The 25174-nt window shown below is 37.4% G+C and overlaps 1 protein-coding gene across 7 annotated transcripts; it reads left to right on the plus strand.

Annotated features, from left to right (window-relative positions):
* Positions 1–287: 287 nt before the first annotated feature.
* On the plus strand, positions 288–11507 carry LOC110607317. 7 transcript variants are annotated; one of them, XR_006350545.1, is made up of 8 exons: positions 288–806; positions 1024–1155; positions 1282–1449; positions 1738–1989; positions 2320–2436; positions 9661–9754; positions 10147–10578; positions 11280–11507. XR_006350545.1 is itself a non-coding variant. In XM_043956217.1 (7 exons), the coding sequence occupies exons 1-6, from the start codon at positions 441–443 to the stop codon at positions 9715–9717; spliced, it is 1092 nt and encodes a 363-aa protein (XP_043812152.1). In that variant the 5' UTR covers positions 288–440; the 3' UTR covers positions 9718–9754; positions 11269–11507. The 7 variants fall into 7 exon arrangements, 2 of the variants coding, with proteins under 2 accessions (XP_043812152.1, XP_043812153.1); XR_006350543.1 differs by having other exon boundaries at positions 10279–10578; XR_006350544.1 differs by having other exon boundaries at positions 9661–10578; positions 11269–11507.
* Positions 11508–25174: the final 13667 nt, after the last annotated feature.

Genomic DNA, 25174 nt, shown 5'->3' on the forward strand with positions numbered 1-25174 from the left:
TACTTTATATTATTAAAAATAATATATTATTATTATTAATTAATTTAATTTAAATTTTAAATTTTTTATTAAAATTAAATCGAATTAAAATAATTAAAATTTTTAAAATTAAAAATTAAATTAAAATAAATAAAAATTAAACTAAAATATTTAAACGCTTACCAGCTAACTAAGTCCACTACCATTAAAATGCAATAATGGTTGCCACTATTTTTAAATTAACTGAATTTAAATTTAAATTTTTTAGTTAATTTGAGAAAATAAAAGAAAAGAATTTGAAAAAGAAAAGGAAAAATTTTTTTCAAAGAAAGAAACGGAAAATTTAGCCGCCGATAAATCTATCTACCGAATCTAATAACACTGGCCTGTCTGACAATCTTGCCTCGCTCGAGTTGTAAAATTTAAATCAAGAATATATTATTTCTTCTTTACTCACTCAAATGGCAAAGCGAGAGAAACTAAAAGGAAAAGTTCAAGAAGAAGAAGAACAAGAAGACAAGCCGGTGATGGAATTAAGCAGTGGCGACGATGACGACGAGGATCTGAGCTTGACGATCGTTGAGAAAGCACTGCTAATGCGGGCGGCCAATTTGGGCCAAAACGACAATGATGGTGTCTTTTTGGACGATGATAATGCGTCTAAGAACGGTTGCGGCCTTGTCGGTTTCTGTGCTCGCGATGGTATTGATAGCGGTGAGAGGAAGGTGGTGGAGATGGCATCATCGTGGGTTGTTAAGGATATCGAATCGGTTAATAAAAGGAAGAAGAGAAAGAAGAATCAAAAGAAGAAAACTGGGGATAAATCTGTGAGTTCCTGTTTGTATATGGCTTGTCTATTTTAATTGATTGCATTTAACTCATTGGATTTTTTTTACTTTGAAGCCCCAATTGAGCTTTACTTTAGTCTCTTTTCATTATTTGAGTATTTTCTTTCAGTACAATGCTCAGTTTAAGATATCGCTCTTTGATTTTTGGCATCCCAATTTCACATCTTGCATTGTGTCTAATCCGTAATTGCATTAGGCTGTTATTGCAGAACAAGAAGAGAAGGCAGAAACAATTAAAAAGTTGGAGACCTTGGGGAATGCAGAGTCTGTTCAAACCACAGTGGAATTGGCTGAAATGCCCGAGAATATTGTGCTGCGAAAGCTTCTTGTGAGGAGTTAAATTAAAATATCTGTTCTGATCTGCGATTTTACATAAAAAGAAATTAAAACAATTGTAGTAAAAAATGCAATCAATATGAAGGCTTAGTTTAACGTCTGTTATATTTTCTCTTAGCGGGGCCCGAGATACTTTGATCCTCCTGATAGTATTAGTAGCTGGTCAACATGCGATCATTGTGGCAAGCAAGGTCACAGGGCCATGAATTGTCTGTCACTCCGGAAGAAGAAAAAGCCGTGCTTTCTTTGTGGGGGTTTGGAGCATGGTTTTAAGCAATGTTACAAGGTTTGTAATTAAAATAGTGATGCAAAGATTTTTTTATTTATAGACTATGGGTTGTTTGTCGAAGGTGAGGGAGTGGGTATGAACTTCTTTACCATTATGTTTTTCTTTGTTGGGTATGGATTATTCTATTTGAGCAAATAAAAAATCTGTTGGAAATTTTAAAATCAATTACTTTTAGCCTTCTACTTTTGTTGTTTCTACAATTAAGTTTAACTTGTAACATAAATAATTCACCCCCCTCCCCTTTTTTTTTTTCTGATTATTTGTTTCACTTGGATCTCTTTGTAGGAACGAGTTTGCACCATATGCAAATCAAAGGACCACCGTCTGAGTCATTGTCCAGAGAAACACAAGGGTGGTCCTTCAAATGTTTGTTTAAAATGTGGAGATTCCGGGCATGATTTGTTTTCATGCAAGAACAATTATCCTCTTGATGATCTCAAGGTAGCATTTATCCTCCCTTTGTTAAATGTTGGAAGGATAAGAGAAAATAACAAGAGGAGGAAGAACATGGTTCAGCTGCTGGTAGTCTATGTCCATGTACACAAAACTTGAAGGCTATATTTCATTCATTTGTATTTGTGTGTTAATATACAACATAAGAATACATATTTATTATGGAAGATACAAGATGTATATGATATGCTATCAATAAGACACAAACCCCTTTATATAAGCATCAATCAACTTATTTATTTTTCACCAATAAATCACGTAATTTTCTCATAATCACGTAGCTCTTAAAAATATTTTATTGGTGTATTCTTTTGAATTTTTTTCCTTAAAAAGATTACAAAAAGATGTATTATTTGAATTTGAGTGACTATGTTTATCTGTTCTTTGACTAATCCTTCTCTCTATTTGATTCAGGAGATACAGTGTTATGTTTGCAAGAGTTTTGGACATCTATGTTGTGTGAACACTGTTGATAATAGTACAATCGAAGTTTCCTGCAATAAATGTGGTGAACTAGGTCATACTGGTTTGGTAAGTCCTATTAAATGTTTTTCAAATTGTTGATTTCCCTTTTCTCCAAGGGTATGTAGATGGTTGTTATTTGCATCTTTTTATTCCCATTGTGGAGGATATTATTATGCATATGTACAACTCCTTTCTAAGATGGCCATTTAATTGTTTTTGAGATATGAAAATGTTTGTTGTTCTTGCCATACTGTACAGCTCTTTTTTTTTGGGTGTGCATGCACGTGGGATAAAATGCATGGGGTAGATTTCTGTTTGTTTATGCCATTATTGTTGTGATTGGTGATGCTATTTCTTTCTTTGGATGTGCTAACATTCAATAATTTTATGTCTAGTGCATTGGCATAACTCATGTTGCATTTGTCCTATTAAAATGACCTTTTCTTTTCTAAACAGTCAGTTATAGGAGCCATATTTGAAGTAAATCCCTTGGTATATCTAATATAGAAAGTCTATAACTCTTGGAAACTGATAAGAATCTGAAACTAGATCAGGAATCCCCATGTTTATGCATTAAATTGGGAATTAATTCCTCATGCTAATAAGGAAGATTTTAGGCTTGTAATTATGTATGCTTTCCTATTTAGAGCTTTTCTAAAGTCTATTTACATTCCAAGGGCTTGAGGGAGAAATCAAGTTAATTATTCATCTTATTTATTTTTCTTCCCTGCTTTCTCTTGGTATCAAAGCCTATAGTTTAGTTACCTTTCTCTGTCAAGTGTAAAAGCACAGACCCGAACATCTACCAAGAAGACCCACCAAATGCGTTCATCTTTAAGCCACATCCCACACAAAAGGGGAACCATCTACTGGTGACTACCCTACCAAAATCCCTCTGTCAGAAGCTGCGTGTGTGAAGTCCCTGCATTGCTCTTTAGTTTCTGCCAAGATCCCCTGCATTGCTCTTTAGTTTCTGCCAAGATCCACGCGCTGCTTGTGTGGCGCGTCTAACCATCGTTTCTTGCCAAGAATCCTTCTATTACTACTATTAAATGCATGTTGTGTCCCCCGAATCTATTTATATAAAGTAGATGTATTCTCTATAATATTGTCACATGGCTCTATTTATGAATAAATTAATTTGCTTCTTTATATCTTTTACATTTTATACTCGACTCCTTTTTATTTTTATTTTATGTGTCATGATTATTTCTAATATGACCTTAAATTTAATTTGTTTAAATGATTATTTTTAATGATTACTTGACAATATTTAAAACTTCCATGATTAAATTTATTATTTAAAATATTATATAATAATTTTTTTTAAATATACAAATACTAATATTATTTCTTTAGTATTCATATATCATACATATTTATCATTAATCTTTTTTTGTTTCCTATAAATTGTTAATATAATTTATCAGATTTTAAATCTTATTATATTATGATAAAAATAATTATATGTAATCATAGCCAATTAATTTAAATTTTAGGTTTATTACTGATAATACATACTAGGGAAAATTACTTTTTTGTCCCTAAAGTATAGCATAATTAATAGATTTGTTGCTCTATTTTTAAGACCCAATATTTCAGTTCTAGAAGTTTGATTCCGTTAAAATTAGATATCCGTTCGTAAAAAATGCTGTTAGTGACAGGGAAAATGACTGAACTACCCTTTTTAGAACTTAACGCTTTAGTCCTTGAAATTTAATTCCGTCAAACTCAAAAGTCCCTCATGCCATTATTGCTCGATGATGTCCCTTTGAGTGCTCGTGCATCTATTTGATTTCATTCATCCCTCCATCGTCTGCCATCCACCATCATCTCGCTATCGCCCGTTGCTTGCCATTAGCTGTGCCTCCCACTCGTGTTGCTGCTCCCACTCGTGTTGCTGCTCCCACTCGTGGCGATGATGAGAGCTTATTCGAGGCTTCAACAAAGGTAGCGAGCAGCAATGATGAGGCTTCATGGCTTCGACGAAGGCAACAAGACAACAAGGGTTTAGGGCTTCGACTAAGGCAGCAAGACGATGAGGAGTGCTTCTTCGAGCGGTGATGACTAGAGTAGTGATGATGATGAGGGATTCTTCACAGCTACAATGAAGGCAATAGAGACGATGAGGGGTGCTTCTTCTCGGCTATGAGGAGGGCTGTTTTTTCGGTGGTGGCAACGATGAGGGCTTCTCCTTTGGTGGTGGTAGTGATGAGCTGGTGATGACTATGGGCGAACGGAGGAGAGAGGTCAACTTGAGAGGAGGGGAAAGGGTAGGGAGAAGAGAAAGGGCAGAAGAGAAAAGGAGGATAAGAGTATTTTTGAGATTATATTTTACTCTCTTTCCTTTGACTAGGCTTAGATCATTGACTTAACATAATTTTTTGACAGAGGGACCTTGAATTTGGACGGAATCAAACTTCAGAGATTAAAGTAAGAGTTCTAAAAATAGAGGGATAAAATCGTTAATTATGCTATATCTCAGAGACAAAAAAGTAATTTTTTCTTTATATTAATATTTATTGTATATAATCAAAACTTTTTCTAGTACATGTACAAATTATTTTCTTTTTTTTTTTCACTATTATTTTGCTTTTCAGATTGTAAGTAATTTGTTTTAGAATAACAATAATAAAGATAATGTTTTAATTTTTTTTAATATATTAAGAAGGTATGGAAATTGATATTCAAAATTAATAAAAATATCACATGATTTAACCAACCTCAAGTTTGCAGTTTTAGTTTTTTTTTTTTTTTTTTTTTTTTTTTTGCATCTTTAACTTGTATTTTATTCAATGGCTATATTTTTTTTCTTATTTTTATTTTAACATTTTCTTTATTTTTATGATATTATGAAAGTTTTATTAAAAAGGTGACAAAAAAAAAATGTATATGTAAAAGTAATAAAAACAAATGCAGACTAAACTAACAGATTTAAAATATTATTTTTATTTTACATGTAAATTAAATATTAAACTTATAATTAAAATTATTAATAAAGACGCGTAAAGAATGAGTATTTACCTAGTATAAACTACAAGTGGAGACTCAATAGAATTGGATGATTCAAGTTGTTGACCGACTGATTCATCTTCTCCGATTGGATGCTTACCAAAGATTTGCCTATTTGACTTTTCTGCGCCATTATGACAATTTTAGAGATTTTTGTTACTTGGTGTCCAAAAATTTCAAGTTCAATTAGGGGAGCTAAAGAATTTTATGGCGAATTTTCAGTGTCTATTTCAATTGTTTTAATTTTTATAAGCTTTGGCTATTTATATATAAAGAATCAATCTAATTAGGAATATTTACAATGTACCTAATTAGGAATGTTTACAATAAGATAATGAATGAAATCCCTATAATCAAGGTTAACAGAAAGTGAGGAACACAAAAAACTGAAGAAAACTTAAAATGAGGAGCACAAACAATAGAATCTATTCCAGATAGAGGGATAAATGATCCATTGACTGTTCGGACTATCTTTGTTTAAACTTGGAGAGTAATTAAGAAAGCGTTGTGATGAGCTTGTCATGTGTCTATCACTCCAAAATCAATAATCTAGGAAGCATTATATGAGTAGGAGCATTATCTGACTTTACAAAATTGAATGTTACACTGGAAGGAGAGTTCAGGTGAGACAAGAGGTATTTGAGACTCATAATTTCATGAGAGGAATGAATCTTAGTGGAGGTTGACTCCTTGGATGGCTTCTCTATTGCCTCTGAGAAATTCACTCGAGTCTTTGAATTACTCAATTTTCCTCCACGACACTTAGTAGGGCGCCCATGCAATTTTCAACAAATCTCTTTGGTATGCCTTGGCTTCTCATATAATCACAATGCAAATGATCTTTTTTAGAAGTGGTAGCTTTTGGTGGTTCGGAGTTGACCATCATTCCAGCTTTTTCTAATGGTGCGTTGTAGAGTATAACACCTCTTCTGCTTTCTTTATACTGAATATAGTAGTGAGCTTGTTTAAGAGAAGGGAAAGAATCTTTACCAAGTACTTGAACCCGACTAGGGTCATATTCAACATCCAGGCCAACAAGAAAGTCATAGATGCATTTCTTCTCAAGCAATTTCTGAAATTTAACTGCACTTCCAGTACAGTTTGCCTAGAAGTGTCGATAATAATCAAGTTCCTTCCACAATCCATATAACTCGAAAAAAGAGGCCGACATTTCTCGTTGTTTAGTGCTATGAATCTTATTTCGAACCTCATAAATCTAAGCATCATTCCCCATTTTAGAATAGGTCAAGGAAAGTGTCTTCCGCATCATTGTAGCAATATCCAATAACAAATAAGACATAGAGATTTGGAGTTATATGGAATTGAGGAGTCACGTCATAATGAGATAATTGTCCGAGTCCCACTGGAGAAAGGTTGGATTAGTGCTATTTGGCAATTTTTTGGTACCATTAATATAATCTTGCAATCCTCTAGCCTTGATGAATAACAGACAGGACCTTGACCAAGCAAGATAATTAGTTCTATAAAGTTTTATGAGACTGATTTGCAGTGAAGGGTTATCAGAATTGAAAACAGAAACCCTTTTTTCTTCTACCATGGTAAGAAAGCAAGGAGCACACAAAGTAAAAAAAGGATAACAATAATCAGTAAAAGGAGGGCTGTCCAAACCAACAAATACCTAATTAAAACCCAACCCAGCAAGCAACGGCAGGAAGAGGCTGGAAACAGAAGTCCAGACTCAACAATGACAGCATGACGTGAAGGTCTTCATTGGAAACAAGCTCATGTGCTGACAGAGGGTGGCGTGTGAGTCAGACGCGCCGAGATCTGGGTCACCAGACACTTGTGGTCAGCCAACGATGGGTTTGCGACATTGATGAAGGGGGTAGCGATGATAGGAAACAGGTTTAGATAGGAGAGTATCAAATTTGATTGTCTAGGATTTTGAAGGTTCAAAATTGAATTCAAACCTTCAAATTTGATTGTCTAGGATTTTTGAAGGTTCAAAATATGTTGGACAGTAATTTTGATGGTGGGGAGACACTTTTCTGCAATTAGCGAAGCTCTGGGAAGGATTAAACACCAGATACTGTTGAGGTTCTGCCTCTTGATCTCCTTCTGATCCAATGAGATATCAGATCTGGTGTCCAGCTACTTCTGGGCAGCTGGACTAGTACCGTAAGCATGGTGCAAGTGGCACATTGGATTGTGTAGTCGAAGTGATGGGTGGTGAAGGGAAGGGGGGACAGAATGATGTTCTCTTTTGTTTTCTGTTTGACTTTCCGGATTTTACTTGTATATAAATATGTGATGACCGCTGGGTTTCGCCACCCAAAGGTAAGGCCGGGCCCGAGATGACAGTGCCGGCCCTAAGCCCATGAAGTCTTCCTTGAACGACCAGTCCAGCATCTCAGCCCTAATCCAGGCACAGGGGGCAGACCGGGTTGCCCACGAGTCTAGGTCCAACAAGTAAAAGTCCATTCTGGTGACGTGACATGAGGAAGGACAGTAGCTCAGTCACTTCGCAGCCTTGCCCACCTGAGCGCCGGGAGGAATTAAATGGCCGCTTGGCATGGAGAGGGGATCTGACATTTTCGTAAGTACAGACCCATGTGATATAGACAAGTGACATTGTAGTAGAGAGGCCGTTAGGCGTCACTAGCAGACAAATGGGAAGGAATAAAAGGGGAAGGAATACCTTCCTCTCCGGTTAAGCTTACACCACTATTGTAAACTCTATTCTCTGGATCTCAGAACATTAATATGGAAATAGTGGAAGATCTGTGATATTTCAAGCTTTTGACACCAAATCGATGTAAACATTTTCAATTTGGAGACATTTTCAATTTATATAAGCTTAAAAAAATTGTTAATTATCATAATATAATATACTAAATTTAGAAAGATCCTAGATCTATCCATAGAGTCGTGCAATCCTAATCACATTGGGATTAGAACTTTAAATCCAATTCTAATTAGGAATGATAAATCACAAATCTAATAGAAATTCTAAATAAAATAAATTTCTTCTTCCTTTTTTTTCTCCTACAATAATTAGTCCTGAAGTCCTTAGGGTTTTTTACATTACATGCACAATTTGACAGAAAAATGGCCTTGAATGACATTTACTTCAGCTCTTACATCATGCATTTGACATCGCATATAGGACAATGTCCATGGTCATGTACACCTAAATGGAACCACCTCCTATGCTGTTACTGTGGTTAGTGTTATTATTATTGTTGTAGGTGCTGCTACTATTAATGTCTTTCACTTGTCGGTGCTTTTCCCTTTTTAACATTTGGGTGGTGGTCAATGCAATGTTTTGGCAGAGATGTGCTATTTTCCTACCTTATAAAATGTATAATTTTGTTTGGAAGATATTATTGATTCCAATTGGCTAAATGCTTTGTTACTCCAACTCTTCATTTTGTCATTCTATATCGGTATGGACATGATACTTCATGGGATACAGCATAGAATATGCATCTGACATATATATGCATGAGCATAGTTAATAGAGCACTATTTTCTCTCAAGATAAAGAGCATGTATTTAGATAAAATAGTTATTTGGTTATATTTTGGATAATGTATTTGGTTATATTTGATCATCTATTTAGACTATTATTGTTACTACATAACTTTATATTTTTTTATTCTAGTTTATTTTATAGAACATAATATATCCAAGCAATCGTGTCTAAACTCAGGTCCATATATCTGTATTATCTATTTAGAAAGTTGACAAGACTGACATAAAGATATGCACCCATTTTTAACACCCATATCCAAGTCCAAGTAACATAGGCTAAATGCATCATTTGATCCTTGACCTTTATAAAAATATTGCAGACATGAGATATATGTGCTCTGACTTTTAAGGGATTTAATTGTTATAGTTTATAAAACTCAAAGATTATATAATTACACTTTATAAAATTCAAGCGGTGAACAATTCCAGTTTTATAAATGTTAGGTGTTAATGTTAAGTACAAAAAGGTATGGATATCAACTGATATTTTAGGTAAAGGTCATTGCAAAAAGATGTATTTTGGCCATTGCACCATTATCATCTCTTTTATGGTATAATAGATATCTTTTGAGTAATATTTGAAGATTTATGTTTTTCAAATATATGCATGTGCAAATTATTATTTACCATTATGTAGATCTTGATTTGTACCTTGACCAGGTTTATAGGATCAGTTCCTATCATTCATATGGATCATCGAGTGGTTTTGTACTTTGGTTAATTTTTTCATGATTAGGATTAGCCTCTTCTCAAATCTGAATGCATAGGATTTTATTTGCGCAGGATTGCTCAAGTTTGCATAAGAAAGCCACTGCCAAAGCTTCACCTAGTTTATGCTAGAAATGTGGTGGAGGAAGTGCACCAGTTCTCAGCAAAGGTAAATTTTGTAAAGGAGATTTTACATATTCTTAGAATGAGTATTTGTTGGCCAAACTTTTTTCATCACTTTGACATCAAAATTTTGTGTTTTCTTTGGGAAACATTCTATTTTTCTTTAGGGCTATTGGCACTAAAATTCCTGACCATTGCGGTAATATGCGATTTAATCTGCATATTTCAATTTTGGTACAATAAGTCGATTTTTTTGATTTTCTAACATTTTAATCCTGATTTCAAAGAGAATAAGGGAAGTGTGTCCCATCTTGCCACGTGGATTAATTTATTATTATTTTAGGAGGCCCACTTGCCATGTCACATATTAAAAAATGGAAAAAGTTAACCAATGTTAACTCTTAATCCGTTTTCTCAAACCCTAACTCTATAAATTAGTTGGCTGAAGGGAAAAAAGTGGAAATCTATCATCTGGTTCAAGGGTTAAAGCTTTATAGATATAATTATCTATATAAAGTTAACAGGGTGGAAAGATGAATTGTGAATGATCTCTGCTTTGTGGGCTTATAGAGAAAATACAAAATCCATGGGATTCAATCTGCTTCTCAAGTTCTTGGCAAGCCTTGTCAGGAGAAAAACAAGTCTTGAGAACAGAGTATGAAAGCAAAGACACCACCAAAAAAATTCCAAGCAAAGAGGTGGATGGCTAACAGAGGGTCCTGAAGATTTATTGAAGTCGAAGTCCAAAAGGAAGTTTTGCAGGTCTCCTTCAACACAAATCTTACAAGGGTTTGAAGATTTCTACTGTAACATCTGGTGGTCAGATGTCAAATGCTCAATCTTCCACGAGAATTTATACGAGTTATTCAGGTATTTCAGGTTATCAACCTTCTAAGAAAATGAAAAATAGCCATTTTGGATCTTCAGCTTTGCCAATCTTGATTACACCTTCCCTGAACAGATTTATGAGTCTAGGTTTAGCATCTCTTCGAGTGCTGGGTTTAGGGAAGATTATAATTAGTGTCGGAACTTAAGTTTTAAAACAACATGATGCATGATTGTCTTCTAATCTTCTAGAGATGAAGATTACCTATTTTAGGAAGGAATTTAGGAAGTGGAGTTTGAATTTGAGTTGGTTTGAGATTTCTAATTAGATTTATTTTCCTATTATTTATTTATTTTGCAAGAAAAGAAGTCAAATAAGATCTTGCAAAATTATGCATGATTTTAACTTTTTTCAAAAAAGAATTTTTTTTATGATAAATTGACTTATATTTCAAACAATAAATTGTTTGAAAAGAAATTAATTGAAATAAATTCTTGCTAAATTTTATGGAGGATTAAAGTATTTTCTCATTTGGGCCTAATGCTAATAGGATTAACAATTCCACTATAACTACACGTGTCCTCAAGGTATTTCAGTAGACTTTTATTATGGACAACTGAGCAATTAAATCTTTTAGAATTAATAGAAAATTGAGAATCGGTTCTCTTCCCTTTTCATTGTTCTATTGTGTTCCACAAAAATTTGGTGTAATAGCCTCTTATGTTGCTTTCTAGTGTTTTTGCAGGTCAACATAAGCCAAGGTCGTCATCTATTACCAAAGAAAAAGATTCTCTTGAAGTTGTAAGATGATGAGTTTGTTATTTCCTTTCAAAGTGGTTTTTACATATCTCGTGTGAACTGTCATGGCATTCTGATTTTAATGGTACTAGGATTATTGAGGAGAAATTTCAAAATTTCCTTATCTTTTGGATTCTTGTTTACAGTTTTAACTTGTAGGATGAATTGCAAGAAATGTTTTTTTTTTTTAATTCCTTTTTTTTTTGTATATTTTTAGGTACATTGATCTCTTATAAATTTAATATTGAACTCTCTTTTTGATAAAATTGAAAATTAGCCATGCGAAAAATAAGTGGTTTAGAAGTTTATTAATTTTCAGGCTCTACAAAATCTTTTTCAGAAATAAATTTTATCAAGAAAACATGATATTAACGTATGTATGAGGAATGTATGTATGATTGCTTAGTTATTTATATAAAGAAATGTGTATTTGGTAACCTTAATAGTAATGTAATTTTAGATGGCCTTGAGGGTATTAGATTTTATTCAGGCTGCTTATAATATATGAACTTTTTATTTTTTATTTTCTTATGTTATTTTTGATGTAATACAACAATTATTTAAAATAAGTTATGAGCTGTCGTCATGATATAAGACCATGTGATAAGAGTGATAAGCCAATATGTGGTTCCACATGTAGAAAAAGATCTCGAATATTGTAAAACTCAATTTTTTATCAAGACTCGACCTCTTCTGAAGATGTCGAGTTTTCACATAAAGTTACCATTAGCAGACACAATTTAATAGATTTCTATTATATTTGTAATTACGGAATTCCTGATCAATTAGCCGATGAGATTCTTTATCAATTAGTCGATGGGATCCCTTATCAATTAGTTGGTATCAGCTGGATTTTCAAAAAATGCTATAGTTATTTCCATTTTCTTACAGTATAAAAACTGATGATTGCATAGATAAATGTATGTATTCTTACACAACTACACTTGAGTTCTAAGCAATTCTTTATATGCGCTATTTTCTTCAGTTTACTGATTTGAGCGTCGGAGTGGCTACCATATGCGCTAATCACCTCACGTTTTTTTTCTTAAAGATTGACTAATCGCGACACAACTTCATTTTGGCCACATCATTTGGTTTCACTGCCAGAAAATCTATTGAATTCTCTCTGTTTGTTTGGATTAAAATCGGTCTCTTGTTCCCTTTCTCTTAAAAAGAAATCTCTTTTTCGAAATGGTCGGCAATTCACGAGCTGCTACTAAAGTTGCTATTAATAAGGGTACAATCATTTTTTTCACTCTTGGCAGTGGACAAAACACACCTGTGGTTAATGAAGTATAACTCAACAATTTCTTATAGTATAAAAACTGATGATCGCATAGATAAAAGTACGCATTCTTACACAACTACACTTGAGTTTTAAGCAATTCTTTATATTCGCCATTTTCTTCAGTTTACTGACTTGAGCGTCAGAGTGGCTGCCATATGCGCTAACCACCTTGTGTTCTCTTTCTTACAGATTGACCAATCGCGACACAATTTCATTTCGGCCACATCATTTGGTTTTGCTGCCAAAAAATCTATTGAATTCTCTCTGTTCATTTGGATTAAAATCGTTCTTTTGTTCCCTTTCTCTTAAAAAGAAATCTCTTTTTCGAAATGGTCGGCAATTCACGAGCTGTTGCTTGATCAATGAGCAAATGCTCCAATACTTTAAAATGTTGCAGGCTACTCTTGAGCAATACAAAGCTTTGGGGGAAGCATCATTCATGGTTCCCAGGGGAAGGGAAGAAGTCTCCGTTGATATCCTAAGGACTCGGACAAAGGCGATCCAGACGCGGTTCGAAGGAAAGGCAAGTTCGAGGAAGAAGAGTTATCAGATGAGGCTTCGAAGGATATTGATTTGAAATTGGTACATGCTGTTTAAAGGTACTAGAAGGAGTAGGAGGAGGACTATGGCTTTGATGACGCCTCGTCCCTATCAGATGAGATCTTTGCAGAAACTTTTCCAGCTAAGTTCAAGCTGTCAAGCTTGGACAAATATGATGGAGCAACAGATTTCAGAAATCACCTGTCGATCTTTAGGACGACCATGCAGTTTCAGAATGTCAATGACGTTGTTTTGTACCGATTGTTTCCGTCAATACTCATAGGTTTGGTTCAGAAATGGTACCAATATTTGAACTCATATTTAATTCGAAACTTTACGCAATCAATATGTTATTCAAATCCAGGTTTACTACTTATATACCTCTTAAAAAGCTCTCCTTAGACCTGTGGAAGATCCACCAAGGAGAAGACGAGTCTTTAAGGAGTTTTATCTCATGGTTTAATGCAGAAGCAATACAGGTGGAGGAATTAAATCATGAGATAGCATGTGAAGTATTAAAAAAGGGACACACAACGTCAAGTTCATGGATTTTCTAATCAAGAACCCAGCCGTTACATACCAACAGCTAATGGATAAAGCCTAGAAGTACATCAGTGTGAATGATGAAGTCCAAGTATTGAGAGATGACAAAAGGATGAGTCAAAATCAAAATCAAAAGCTAGAGAGGCGGGGATATGAAGGAGACTACATAAGTTACAGTCTCTTGAAGGAGGGATGACCAAAGTAAGTTTAAGAATTATATTTGTTTGAATCACTCATGAACATGTTTCTAATGTGGATTAGGAAGAACGAGGAGGAGGTTAGGTGGCCTCCCAAGCTCAATTCAGAGAAAGTCGAAAGGCGAGAAAGGATCAAGTATTGTCGCTTCACCAAGACCACAAACATACAACAGAGGAGTGCTGGCAGCTGAAAGACAAGATCGAGAGGTTAGTAAGAGACGACACACTTTGAAAGTTTGCCAGAAAGATAGAGAAGAGAGGACGCCAAAACTCGAGGTAATAACTCTTGAAACTACCCTTGATAGTGAATTTGTAGGGGGTTATACATGTAATTGCAGGAGGATTCAGCGATGGCAAGGGGAAAATAAATGCATCGCAGAGGACGCCTTGTTAGTTGAGCAGAAACCATGGGCCAAACAAGAAGTAAGGTTTGGACCTGCACACAAGGCCATCCGCGGCTCTGGTCCCGTATAAGAAGCCATTTAATAACTGGGTTGTTAGTCCCATAAAAACATGACCATAAGACGAGAATTTGACAGACCAGAAGATCGAGTAGTGGATCGATGAACAAAAGTTTCAAGGCTTTGGAGGGAAACCTCCAGCCACACAACTGGGTATTAGTCCCAATAAACAAGAGTTTTTAAGGCATTTGATGTCAAGGCCATAAGGCGGGTACGCTAGACTGACTAATCGAGTGTTAGTGTCGCTTCACAAAACAGTTTTTAACACATTTTATACCAGGTCGCAAGGTGGGTATACGCTAGGTTGACTAACTGAGTGTTGGTCCTGTGTTACAAAAAGTTTCTAAGTTATTTGATAATAGGCTATAAGGGCCAGTAAAATGCCTAGAAGCTTGAGTAAAATGAGCTCACAAGAGAGAAATGCTTGGAAGATACTTAAGGACAAAAGAGCCTAGAAGATACGCAAAAGCAAAAATAATCGAAAGATGCTTAAAAGAGCCCAAAAGATGCACAAAAATAAAAGTGCTCGGACAAAAATTAGAGCTATGAGCTCAAAAAATGACATTGAGCGAAAAGAACTTGAACTAAAGTTCATGACTAGAAAACGCCCAGAAGCTCGACAGGGCGAAAAATGTTTGGAAGATCACCAGGGCTATTGGTGCAAGAACATGCTCAAAAGAAAGTCAGGGTTGGAAATGCGTGGAGTCCCCTTAGGAAGCTCGTTAAAGCATTTGATGCCAGAAAGTCTAAAGACACATCAAGGCTAAGATTAGAGCTAGATAAATACTCGGAAGATCGTGAATGCTAGAAAAATCCAAAGAGCTCATAAGGGCTAGAAAAATGTCTGGAAGATCGCAAATGAACTTGGCGTCAAAAGCTTGTCAAGGCTATAACAGGCTAGGAAGCCCGTTAGGGCTATATAAGGCCAATGAACTCGCAAGGGTTAGAAAAATACTCAGAAGCTCATCAAGAAATTTGATGCCAGAAAGTCTGGAAGCACGTCAGGGCCAAGATTAAGGCTAAAAAAAATGCTCAGAAGCTCGTGAAGGGATTTAATGCCAGAAAACCCTGAGGCACGTCAAGGGTAAGATCAAGGCTAGAAAAATGCCTGAAAACTTGTCAAGGCATTATTATATCACTCGAATCAATTTTTTGATAAGATATTAAATCTGACTGATCGGCAGGGCAAGCAAGAAGAAAGTAAGAACATCATGCGCTTAGCCTGGACAAACAAACCAAAATGACCTAGATCATGAAGACAATTATACCTTCGAATCTAACAAATTGAAGACCAGCGGAGGGATCTCTGATGCTACATAAGAGTTTTTCAAAGTAAGCTATGAGTTGTAACCATAAGATAGAGCCATGTGGTAAGATTTGATAAGCTGATAAGCAGTCACACCCATAGAAAGAAAGACTTAGACGACCATATCTTCAGAAAGACTTAGACGTCCGACTCCTTATGAAGACTCAGACGACCGTTGTACTCAAAACCAAGAGAAAGAAGACCCTGCCTCAGGATAGGTTGGCTTCAGGTCGGACAGACTCGCCCTCTCAACTTCAGAGCGAGTCTCATAAGAAAGTTAGCGTTAACAATTACAATCCAGCAGATCTTCTTCACACCTGCAATCACGAGGTACTCGACCAATTAGTCTATAAAAATTCCTCACCAGCGACTCGGCCACATCATCGCCGAATTATCAGAAAATACTATAATTAACCATCCTTTTACAGTATAAAAATCAACGATCACAGAGACAAATGTACGCTATTCTCTCACACCACTACTTTGAATTCTAAGCAATTCTTACACCCGCTTTGTTCTTCAATTTACTGACTTAAGTATCGGAGTGGCTGTTATAGGCGTTAATCACCTCACTTTCTCTTTTTTGCATGTCTAGCCAATCATAGTACCCTCCCACTCCACCCACGTTGTTATTTTAATTTCAACAATATCATATACTATACCGTAATATACTGTATACGTTTATATAATTTATTAATATGTAGTGTCAAAGTACCAATTCAGACTATTGATAAAAGTAAAAAAAAAAAGTTAATGTAATTGTGAAAAATAATCATAAACCTTTTAATTACTGACAAATGTTTGAATATTAGAATGAATATTTTGTTATTTAAACTAATTTTGGAATGAGTTAAAAAATCTCAAAATTTGAGAGATATATATAAATACAATAATATTAAATCTCCAGGATAAGGTTATTAAAGATTACAAGGATAAGGTTATTAAAGATTACAATTCCATTGTAGGCTATTATATCTTCAATTTGGAGAGCCAAAAAACTGGAGATTTAGTCTCACGTTTATTCGTAGAAAATATCTTTTTAAAAAATATTTAAAATTTTTTTTAATAAATTAATAAAAAATGTTTTTTATAAAAAATATTTTTCAATAAAATAATTTATTTTCTATTATTAAATATTAATTTATAAAATAAAATGTATTAATAAAATTATACATAAGAGTCTTAACAAAATATTCAAAATTTAAAAAATAACTTTATTTTTTTAAAAAATAAATTATCTTTAAAATAGTTTATTTTTTTGTTAAAAAATATTTTTTATTAATTAATTTTTTTAAATGTTCTAAATGTAAAAAAATATAATAAATATTTTTCTAAAAAATATGTTTAGAAAAATAAATAGAGTCTTAGGAATTTGCTATTTTTGACCATCATTCTTCAAGATGAAAATGCATTTTGACCAGCAATTGAGATGTATGAGTTTTGACCTTTTTTTTGCTCTAGTATCTTCATGGATTCTAACTGACCTTTTCCCGTTCAATCTTGAAAGATATTCTTAGCTAGTTTGGAAGATTTTAGCAAGCATATATTAATGAGGAGATTTCATTTTTGCTTTTCTAATCAAATTAGAAGTCTTCAGATTTGTTTTAGCATTATTTTCTGAATGAGTTATTCTCCTTCATTTCTAAATTAAAAAGATAACAATATTTATAAAAGACTAGCATGTGCCTCTTATTTCAGTTTATGTTTAGCATCAATAAAATGCTGCCAAAATTCTTATCAATTTTGTATCGTAGTAAATTGATGTTGTAGAAATTAAATTGATAACGTGGCCGAAAGAGAATGACGCTGTACTTGGTTAGACCTGCAAAGAAAAGAATATGAGGTGGTGGGTATATATGGTAGCTATTTCGATGCTCAAGTCAGTATACTGAAGAAAAGAGAGTAGGGAGGGGGGGTTGGATTGTGCAATATTGATTCTGAGAGCTAGACCAGAAAAGCAGTTGGAGGAGTGGTGTAATACCCGGCTAGACTCCGGCGTTGGAATTCCAACCTTCCAACGGAATCCCCGTTAGAATCTGAAATCTCGGATGCCGGAACCTTTTAGAAGGGTAAAATAAGTTTTTCACAAAATGAATTTTATGATTTTACCGTTGGTTTGTGTGAAAGAAATCTTAAAAGAAAGAGAAATATTTTGGAAGAAAAGCCCAGGTTTGGCTGCCGAACATGGTGCTGTGCGAGAGCTCTCCTTTCGACCCCCGAAGGTGGTATGGCCAGCCACCTATAAGAGGCCTCCAGTCCAAAAATGGGAGAGTTTCTCTCTCTACTTTCGGGCAAAGGTGAGTTCTTGCCCTCCCATTGTTGATTTTGTTGTTTTTCCTTCAAATCCTTCAAAATATTCATGAGTTTTCTATTGCTTTTGAAGTTTTAAGTTTGAATCTAAGATTTTAAAGTTTGGAGACCATTTCTCCTTAACTCCAAACTTGGATCACATCTACCTTAGATCTTCAAGAGGTGAGTGTATATTCTTGCCTTTTCTATATTTTAAGTAAGTTTTAAAAAGGGTTAAGGGTTAAAAGTGCATGAATTGGTTAGATCTAAAGTGTTAGGGTTTGTGTTAGTCTTGATGATGAATGCTTGCTCTTGTGATGTTTTATAGTTGTTTGTTGGGGTTTAGACTAGTTTTTATGCCCCTTGTGCATGTTTGAGTGAGTATGCATGTTTTGAGGGGTTGGATGTGAGGATTTGAGAAGCTTAAGAGGCTGAATGCATAGGGCAGTTTTGGGTTCTGCCTTGCTGGAGAACCCAGGTTTGGCCGCTAAAGCAGGGTTCGGCCACTGAACCTGCATGGGAGGCAGTCTTTTGGCTGCCTAAACTGCCCCCGAAAGCATGACTTTTGGATCTGTGTTAAGGTTTCGGCCGCCGAACTCGCCTCCGAAAGTCCTTGACTTTCGGATCTGTGGAGGACCTTCGGCCGTCGAACCTGCCCCCGAAAGTCCCCTTTCCAGCCATCCTTTACTTGTTTTATGTGCATGTTTTTTTATGTTTTAGGGGATTTTGGGTGAGTTATTTAGAGTCATGTAATAGTTATGTTTGGTCCCTCATTTGAGTCCACATGTATAGGATCGAACTAGGGAGACCGTAGAGGCTAGCAATGAGTCAGCTGCTACAGTTTTAGTCAAGTATCAGCCAGATGTGAGTAGAACTGAACTATCTTTTCAAAATAATCAAACTTTTAAGCATGTTAATGCATCACGAATGCTATGTATATGTATTAGGATGTTGCATTAGAATTCACAAATGTGACACATTGCATATTTTACTGTTAATGTGGATGGATATTGTAACGACCCCAAAATGGACCGTCACCGGCGCTAGGATTCAGGTCAGCTTAAGGCCGCCAGAACCCGTAGCAAGCCTGCTATACTCTCTGTGTACCTGTAAATCTCATACATGATCATACATTATCTGTGAAAATAAAAACTCTTTTCTGAACCAAGGCTTAACCTGTGCATGCATCATCTCTGTCCTGTACTCTGTACCCCTGACTAGAGCTTGCTCTAGATGGGTTATCTCATACCTGTTAAGCCTGGTTTTTTACATACTCTGTAAAGCACATACATACTAGATCATGTACAGAACAAAAGATTTACAATACAAACCACTAAATCAAGCACAATTCTAACTTTATACACAACTATTACATCTCTTTAATATTACATGTCCACTTTATTCTATTACAAAGCTCTTTTCTCTTTATGTACTCTGCTGGACTTCCCCTGTACATTGAACCTGCAAAACTGGGGTTAAGGGAGTGGGATGAGCTCTATAGCCCAGTGAGTAGAACAGTAAAACATACCAGTTAAAACATGATCTTATGGAATGCATCATAATACAGACAATCCACATCAAGGGTAAACCTGTCACCACATAGTCTCAGTAACTCTGCCATGCCAGGGCATAGAATCGAGCACCTGGTCTTCCTGTCATATATGTATATGTGTATATAACACCTGTACTTACCATTGCCAGGGCGTAATCAAAGGCTCCTGGTCTTTACTATACCTGCCAGGGCGTAGTCAAAGGCTCCTGGTCTTAACTCAGAGACTATTGGATCATTCAGCATTCACCCACATCAATAATTAACTATGCAATGCAATATATTCGTGGATTCTAATGCAATCAACCTATTGCATAATCATGATGCATGAGATATGCTAAAAAAAACATTCCATTGCTCAATTAAAAAAATTAAGTTTAGTTCCACTCACCTCTGGCTATCTGGACTGACTCTGCAGACTCTGTAAACTCTGGAGCAGTACTCACTGCTGCTCTCTCTAGTTTCTCTGGTCTGTGCCTACACAGATGGACTCAAATGAGGGACCAAACTAACTTATGAACAACTCTATTAGACTCCCTAAGAATCCCCTTAAACTCACTCAAACATCCATGCAAAGCATGCAAAAGAAAAGCTGGACAGAACACTTTCGGCGGCAGGTTCGGCGGCCGAAAGTCCTCTCCAGAGCCGAAACTCATGCACCTTCGGCGGCCGAATCTCTACTTTCGGCAGCCGAACCCTTTCGGGGGCTAGTTTCGGGGGCTGAAAGGCACTCCAGAGACGAAAGTCTCTAACCTTCTGCGGTCGAACTCCCCTCCAGAGCCGAAAGTCCAAAAGCTCGGGGGCAAGCTTGGGCAGTCGAAGTCACCTCCTCCCACCTCCTCAGGGGTTCGGCGGCCGAATGTTCCTTCGGTTGCCGAACCTGAGTTCATCAGCAGGGCAGAAACTTGCCTTGCCTCTCGCCAAATGCACAAAACTCCTCCAAACTCAAACACCTCACTTCCTCAACTTGCATACACCTAAGTATATGCTCAAAGGGGTCAAAAACTAACTAAAAACCCCAACAACACAAAACACATAACACATAAACAAGCTTTTCTCACAAAATCATCAAAAACTCTCTTTTTAACCTATTCATGCAACTCTCTCCCAAAACCTAAAAAATCTTCCATAAAACATGAAAACAAAGTCAGGATCTTCACTTACCTCTTAAAATCAAGTAGATGAATGATCCTAACGTGGAGTTTTGAAGCAACTCTCCTTCAAACTCTCCAAAATTCACAACTTTGTGTTTTAAGCTCAAAACCTTCAAAATAACATAAAACTCAATCAAATCTTTGCAAGCTTGGATGAAAACATGAAAGAATGCTAAAAAAGGACAGAGTCTCACCTCAGCAAGTGAAAGAAATGGCGAAGTTTATCCTTTCAACCGACTGAGGGCCATTTTATAGGTGGCTGGCCAGACCACCTTCGGCGGCCAAACGTGAAACCGAAAGCCATGCATGTTCAGCGGCCAAACCTGGCTTTTCTGCCTTGGTTCATTTCTCTTAAAACTCATTGCATTTTCACTTTAAAACATTAAAACATACTATACTACTTTAGAAAAACATAAATCTTACCCTTCTAGAGAATCCCGACATCCCGGATTCCACCGGACGACAGGAATTCCGTTGCCGGACTCTAGCCGGGTATTACATTCTCCCCCCCTTAAGAACATTCGTCCTCGGATGTTCCTAAAACAAACAATAAACACATCAAAAGGAGGAAACTAACCTTAAAACAGATATGGATACTGTTGGAGCATAGATTCCCGCGTCTCCTAGGTGCACTCTTCCAGATTATGGTGGTTCCATAAAACTTTCACCATCGGAATCTCCTTGTTCCTTAGCTGTCTGATCTGTGTGTCCAGAATCCGCACTGGCTGCTCTATATAAGTGAGATCCCCTAGAATCTCCACATCAGGCGCACTAACAACCTGACCCGGATCTGACACAAATTTTCGTAGCATAGAAACATGAAATACCGGGTGAATCCTCTCCATAGAAGTAGGTAAATCCAGCTTATATGATACATTTCCGATCCTCTGCAAAATCTCAAAGGGTCCAATGTACCGTGGAGCTAACTTACCCTTCTTCCAAAAACGAACCACTCCTTTCATGGGAGACACTTTCAGCAATACCCAATCTCCCTCCTGAAACTCTAACAGTTTCCTACGAACGTCTGCATAACTTTTCTGTCTACTCTGCGCTATTCTGATCCTTTCCCTGATCACGGGCACTGTTCTACTGGTAATCTCTACTAACTCTGGCCCTGCAAGAGCCTTCTCTCCTACCTCTTCCCAGCAAACAGGTGATCTGCACTTCCTCCCATATAATGCTTCGTAACGAGCCATCCCGATGCTAGCATGATGACTGTTATTGTAGACAAACTCCACCAGAGGTAGATGCTGCCTCCAAGAACCGCCAAAGTCTAACACACACATTCTGAGCATATCCTCTATGGTCTGGATGGTCCTCTCTGACTGCCCATCAGTCTGTGGGTGGAAAGCAGTACTAAAATCTAATCTCGTGCCCATTGCACTCTGCAGACTTCGCCAAAATCTGGAGGTAAACTGAGGTCCTCTGTCTGAAACTATAGACACTGGGACTCCATGTAATCTCACTATCTCATCCAGATAAACCTGTGCCAACTTATCCACAGAATAGTTACTCCTAACTTGAATGAAATGAGCAGATTTTGTGAGTCTGTCCACAATCACCCATATAGAGTCTATCCTGTTGCATGCTGCCGGTAAGCCCACTACAAAATCCATAGCTATGTTCTCCCATTTCCATTCTGGAATCGGCAGTGGGTTCAGCATTCCAGCCGGCTTCTGATGTTCTAATTTCACCCTCTGACAAACCTCACAGGCTGTCACAAACTGTGCCACTTCTTTCTTCATGGCTGGCCACCAATATACTTTCTTTAGATTCTGATACATCTTGGTGGCTCCCGGGTGAACACTATATCTCGCATTATGAGCTTCCCTCATAATGTCTTCCTTCAGACTACTAACATCTGGTACACAGTCGACTCCCATAGCGAAGGATTCCTTGGCTGTCAAATCTGAACTCTGCACCATTGCCTGACTGAACAGTCCTGGCAATTTTCATCAACTCAGGGTCCTCATGCTGTTTCTGAGCTATCTGCTCCAGAAACACTGGTGTCACTCTCATCTGTGCTATCAACGCACCTGTACCAGATAACTCTAGCTGTAACCCTTCCTCGATGAGCTTGTAAAGCTCCATCACTACGGGTCTTCGCTCTGCTGCTATATGGGATAAACTGCCTAGTGACTTCCGACTTAGGGCGTCTGCCACAACATTCGCCTTACCCGGATGATACTGGATCTTACAGTCGTAATCACTAAGCAATTCTACCCATCTTCTCTGCCTCAAATTCAGCTCTCTCTGGCTCAAGATGTACTGTAAACTCTTGTGATCAATGAAGATCTCGCATTTAACCCCGTAGAGGTAATGCCTCCACATCTTGAGTGCAAAGATAACTACTGCCATCTCTAAGTCATGGGTGGGGTAATTCAACTCATGCTTCTTTAACTGTCTAGAAGCATAAACAATCACCCTATCACTCTGCATCAAAACACAACCCAATCCCACTCGAGATGCATCACAAATGTAATACCCGGCTAGACTTCGGTATCGGAATTCCTACCGTCCGGTGGAATCTCGGGTGTCAGAGACCTCTAGAAGGGTAAAACCATGTTTTCATAAAATGTTTTAATGTGTTTTATGTTTTAAGCATGAAAGAAAATGAGTTTTTGCATGAAAACAACCTTGGAGGAAAACTCAGGTTCGGCCGCTGAACCTCAAGTTCGGCCGCCGAACATGCATGCGTTTCGGGTGTGCCTTAGGCCCCCGAAAGCATAAGTGAGGGAAACCAGGTTCGGCCGCCGAACATGGCATGCATGCGGAGGCACGTTCAGCCCCCGAACATGGCCTGGCCAGCCACCTATAAAGGGGTCCCTTAGCCGAAAACGGGCGAGCTTTTCTCCCCATTGTCGGCCAAGGTGAGCTCTCCGCCACCCCTCACCGACCTTGAGTCCTTTCCTTCAAATCTTTCTCGATTTTCATTAGTTTTACCCTTGTTTTGAAGATTTTGAGCATTTGAGCAAGTTTTGGAGCTTGGAGGTTTAAAGAACTCTCCCTCTCCCATTTTCCGAGCTAGGGTCGTTCTCTCTCTCGATCTTCAAGAGGTAAGGGTCGATCTTGAGCTTATAGTATGTTTTAAACAAGTTTTATGTAGATCTATGGGGTAGTAATGCATGTGTAGGTTTTTAGTGAGTTTTGATGATTTTTGAGTTTATGAACAATGTGGCTTGTATGTGGATGTTTGATGTGTTGTAGATGGGGTTTAAGATAGTTTGAAGCCCCTAGGAGCTTGTATGATTGAGTATATGTGTTGTAGAATAGGATTATGCATGTATCTAAGGTTTGGGAGGCATTGGAGGCAAGAGGAGCCAAGTTTCTGCCCTTTGGCAGAGGCAGAGGGAGAGGGAGAGGGGCAGCCTCTTCTTCGGTGAGTTTCAGAGGTGAAGGTCCATCAGCTCCAGCACGGATCTTCACGATGACTCAGTAGGAGGCAGATGCATCTAACACCGTGGTGGCAGGTAACTTAGTCATTGGTTATTCAGATGTGTATGCCTTGATGGACCCTGGTGCATCTCATTCTTTTATTGCTCCAAGAGCCGTTGAGAGGTTGGGGTTGATGATCTCTGGGTTAGAGTGTCCTTTCTGGATCAGTGGACCCAAGTGTGATCCATCAGTGGCAGAGTCAGTCAGCCAGTGTAGTCCCGTGTTTGTTGAGGGAAGATGCTTGTCCGACGACGTAGTGGTTCTAGACTTGACAGATTTTGACATCATTCTAGGGATGGACTGGTTATCTACCCATGGTGCTACCTTGGACTGCAGGGACAAGGTAGTCAGGTTCAGAAGTCCGGATGGGTCAGAGGTCGTCTTCAGGGGAGACAGGAGGGGTACACCTAGAGGTCTGATATCAGCTCTTTAGGCTCGTAGGTTGCTTAGGAAGGGATGTCAGGGGTATTTGGCTCATGTGAGAGAGCTTAGCAATCAGGTTAGAGAGCCCGCCTCGGTGCCAGTGGTTAGAGAGTTTTTAGACGTGTTCCTAGACGAGCTGCCAGGTTTACCACCTGCTAGGGAGATAGAGTTCGAGATAGAATTGATGCCTGAAACCCGACCAATTTATATCCCTCCCTACAGGATGGCTCCAGCGGAGTTGAAAGAGTTGAAAGAGCAGTTGCAAGAGCTGGTAGACAAGGGCTTCATCCGATCGAGTACCTCACCTTGGGGTGCTCCAGTACTGTTTGTGAGAAAGAAGGATGGATCCCTTAGACTTTGTATCGACTACAGGCAGTTGAACAAAGTCACTACCAAGAATAAGTACCCATTGCCAAGGATCGACGATCTATTCGACCAGCTAGCAGGAGCGGGTTGTTTCTCCAAAATAGATCTGAGATCGGGGTATCATCAGCTGAGGATCAGAGAGGAAGATGTGCCAAAGACAGCCTTCAGGACCAGATATGGGCATTTTGAGTTCCTTGTTATGCCGTTCGGGTTAACCAACGCCCCTGCAGCACATCTCATGAACAGAGTGTTTAGCCAATACCTAGATCACTTTGTTATTGTCTTCATAGA

Source organism: Manihot esculenta, chromosome 4 (assembly GCF_001659605.2).
Source record: "Manihot esculenta cultivar AM560-2 chromosome 4, M.esculenta_v8, whole genome shotgun sequence".
In the NCBI taxonomy this organism is placed as follows: domain Eukaryota; kingdom Viridiplantae; phylum Streptophyta; class Magnoliopsida; order Malpighiales; family Euphorbiaceae; genus Manihot; species Manihot esculenta.

Excerpts from the sequence above, each read along its gene's own strand:
- LOC110607317 (XM_043956217.1), top strand. The coding sequence starts at position 441 with ATGGCAAAGCGAGAGAAACTAAAAGGAAAAGTTCAAGAAGAAGAAGAA. Across the intron at positions 1,990-2,319 it reads TGCTGGTAGTCTATGTCCAT|GAGATACAGTGTTATGTTTG; the intron begins GTACACAAAACT and ends TATTTGATTCAG. Across the intron at positions 2,437-9,660 it reads AACTAGGTCATACTGGTTTG|GATTGCTCAAGTTTGCATAA; the intron begins GTAAGTCCTATT and ends TTATTTGCGCAG.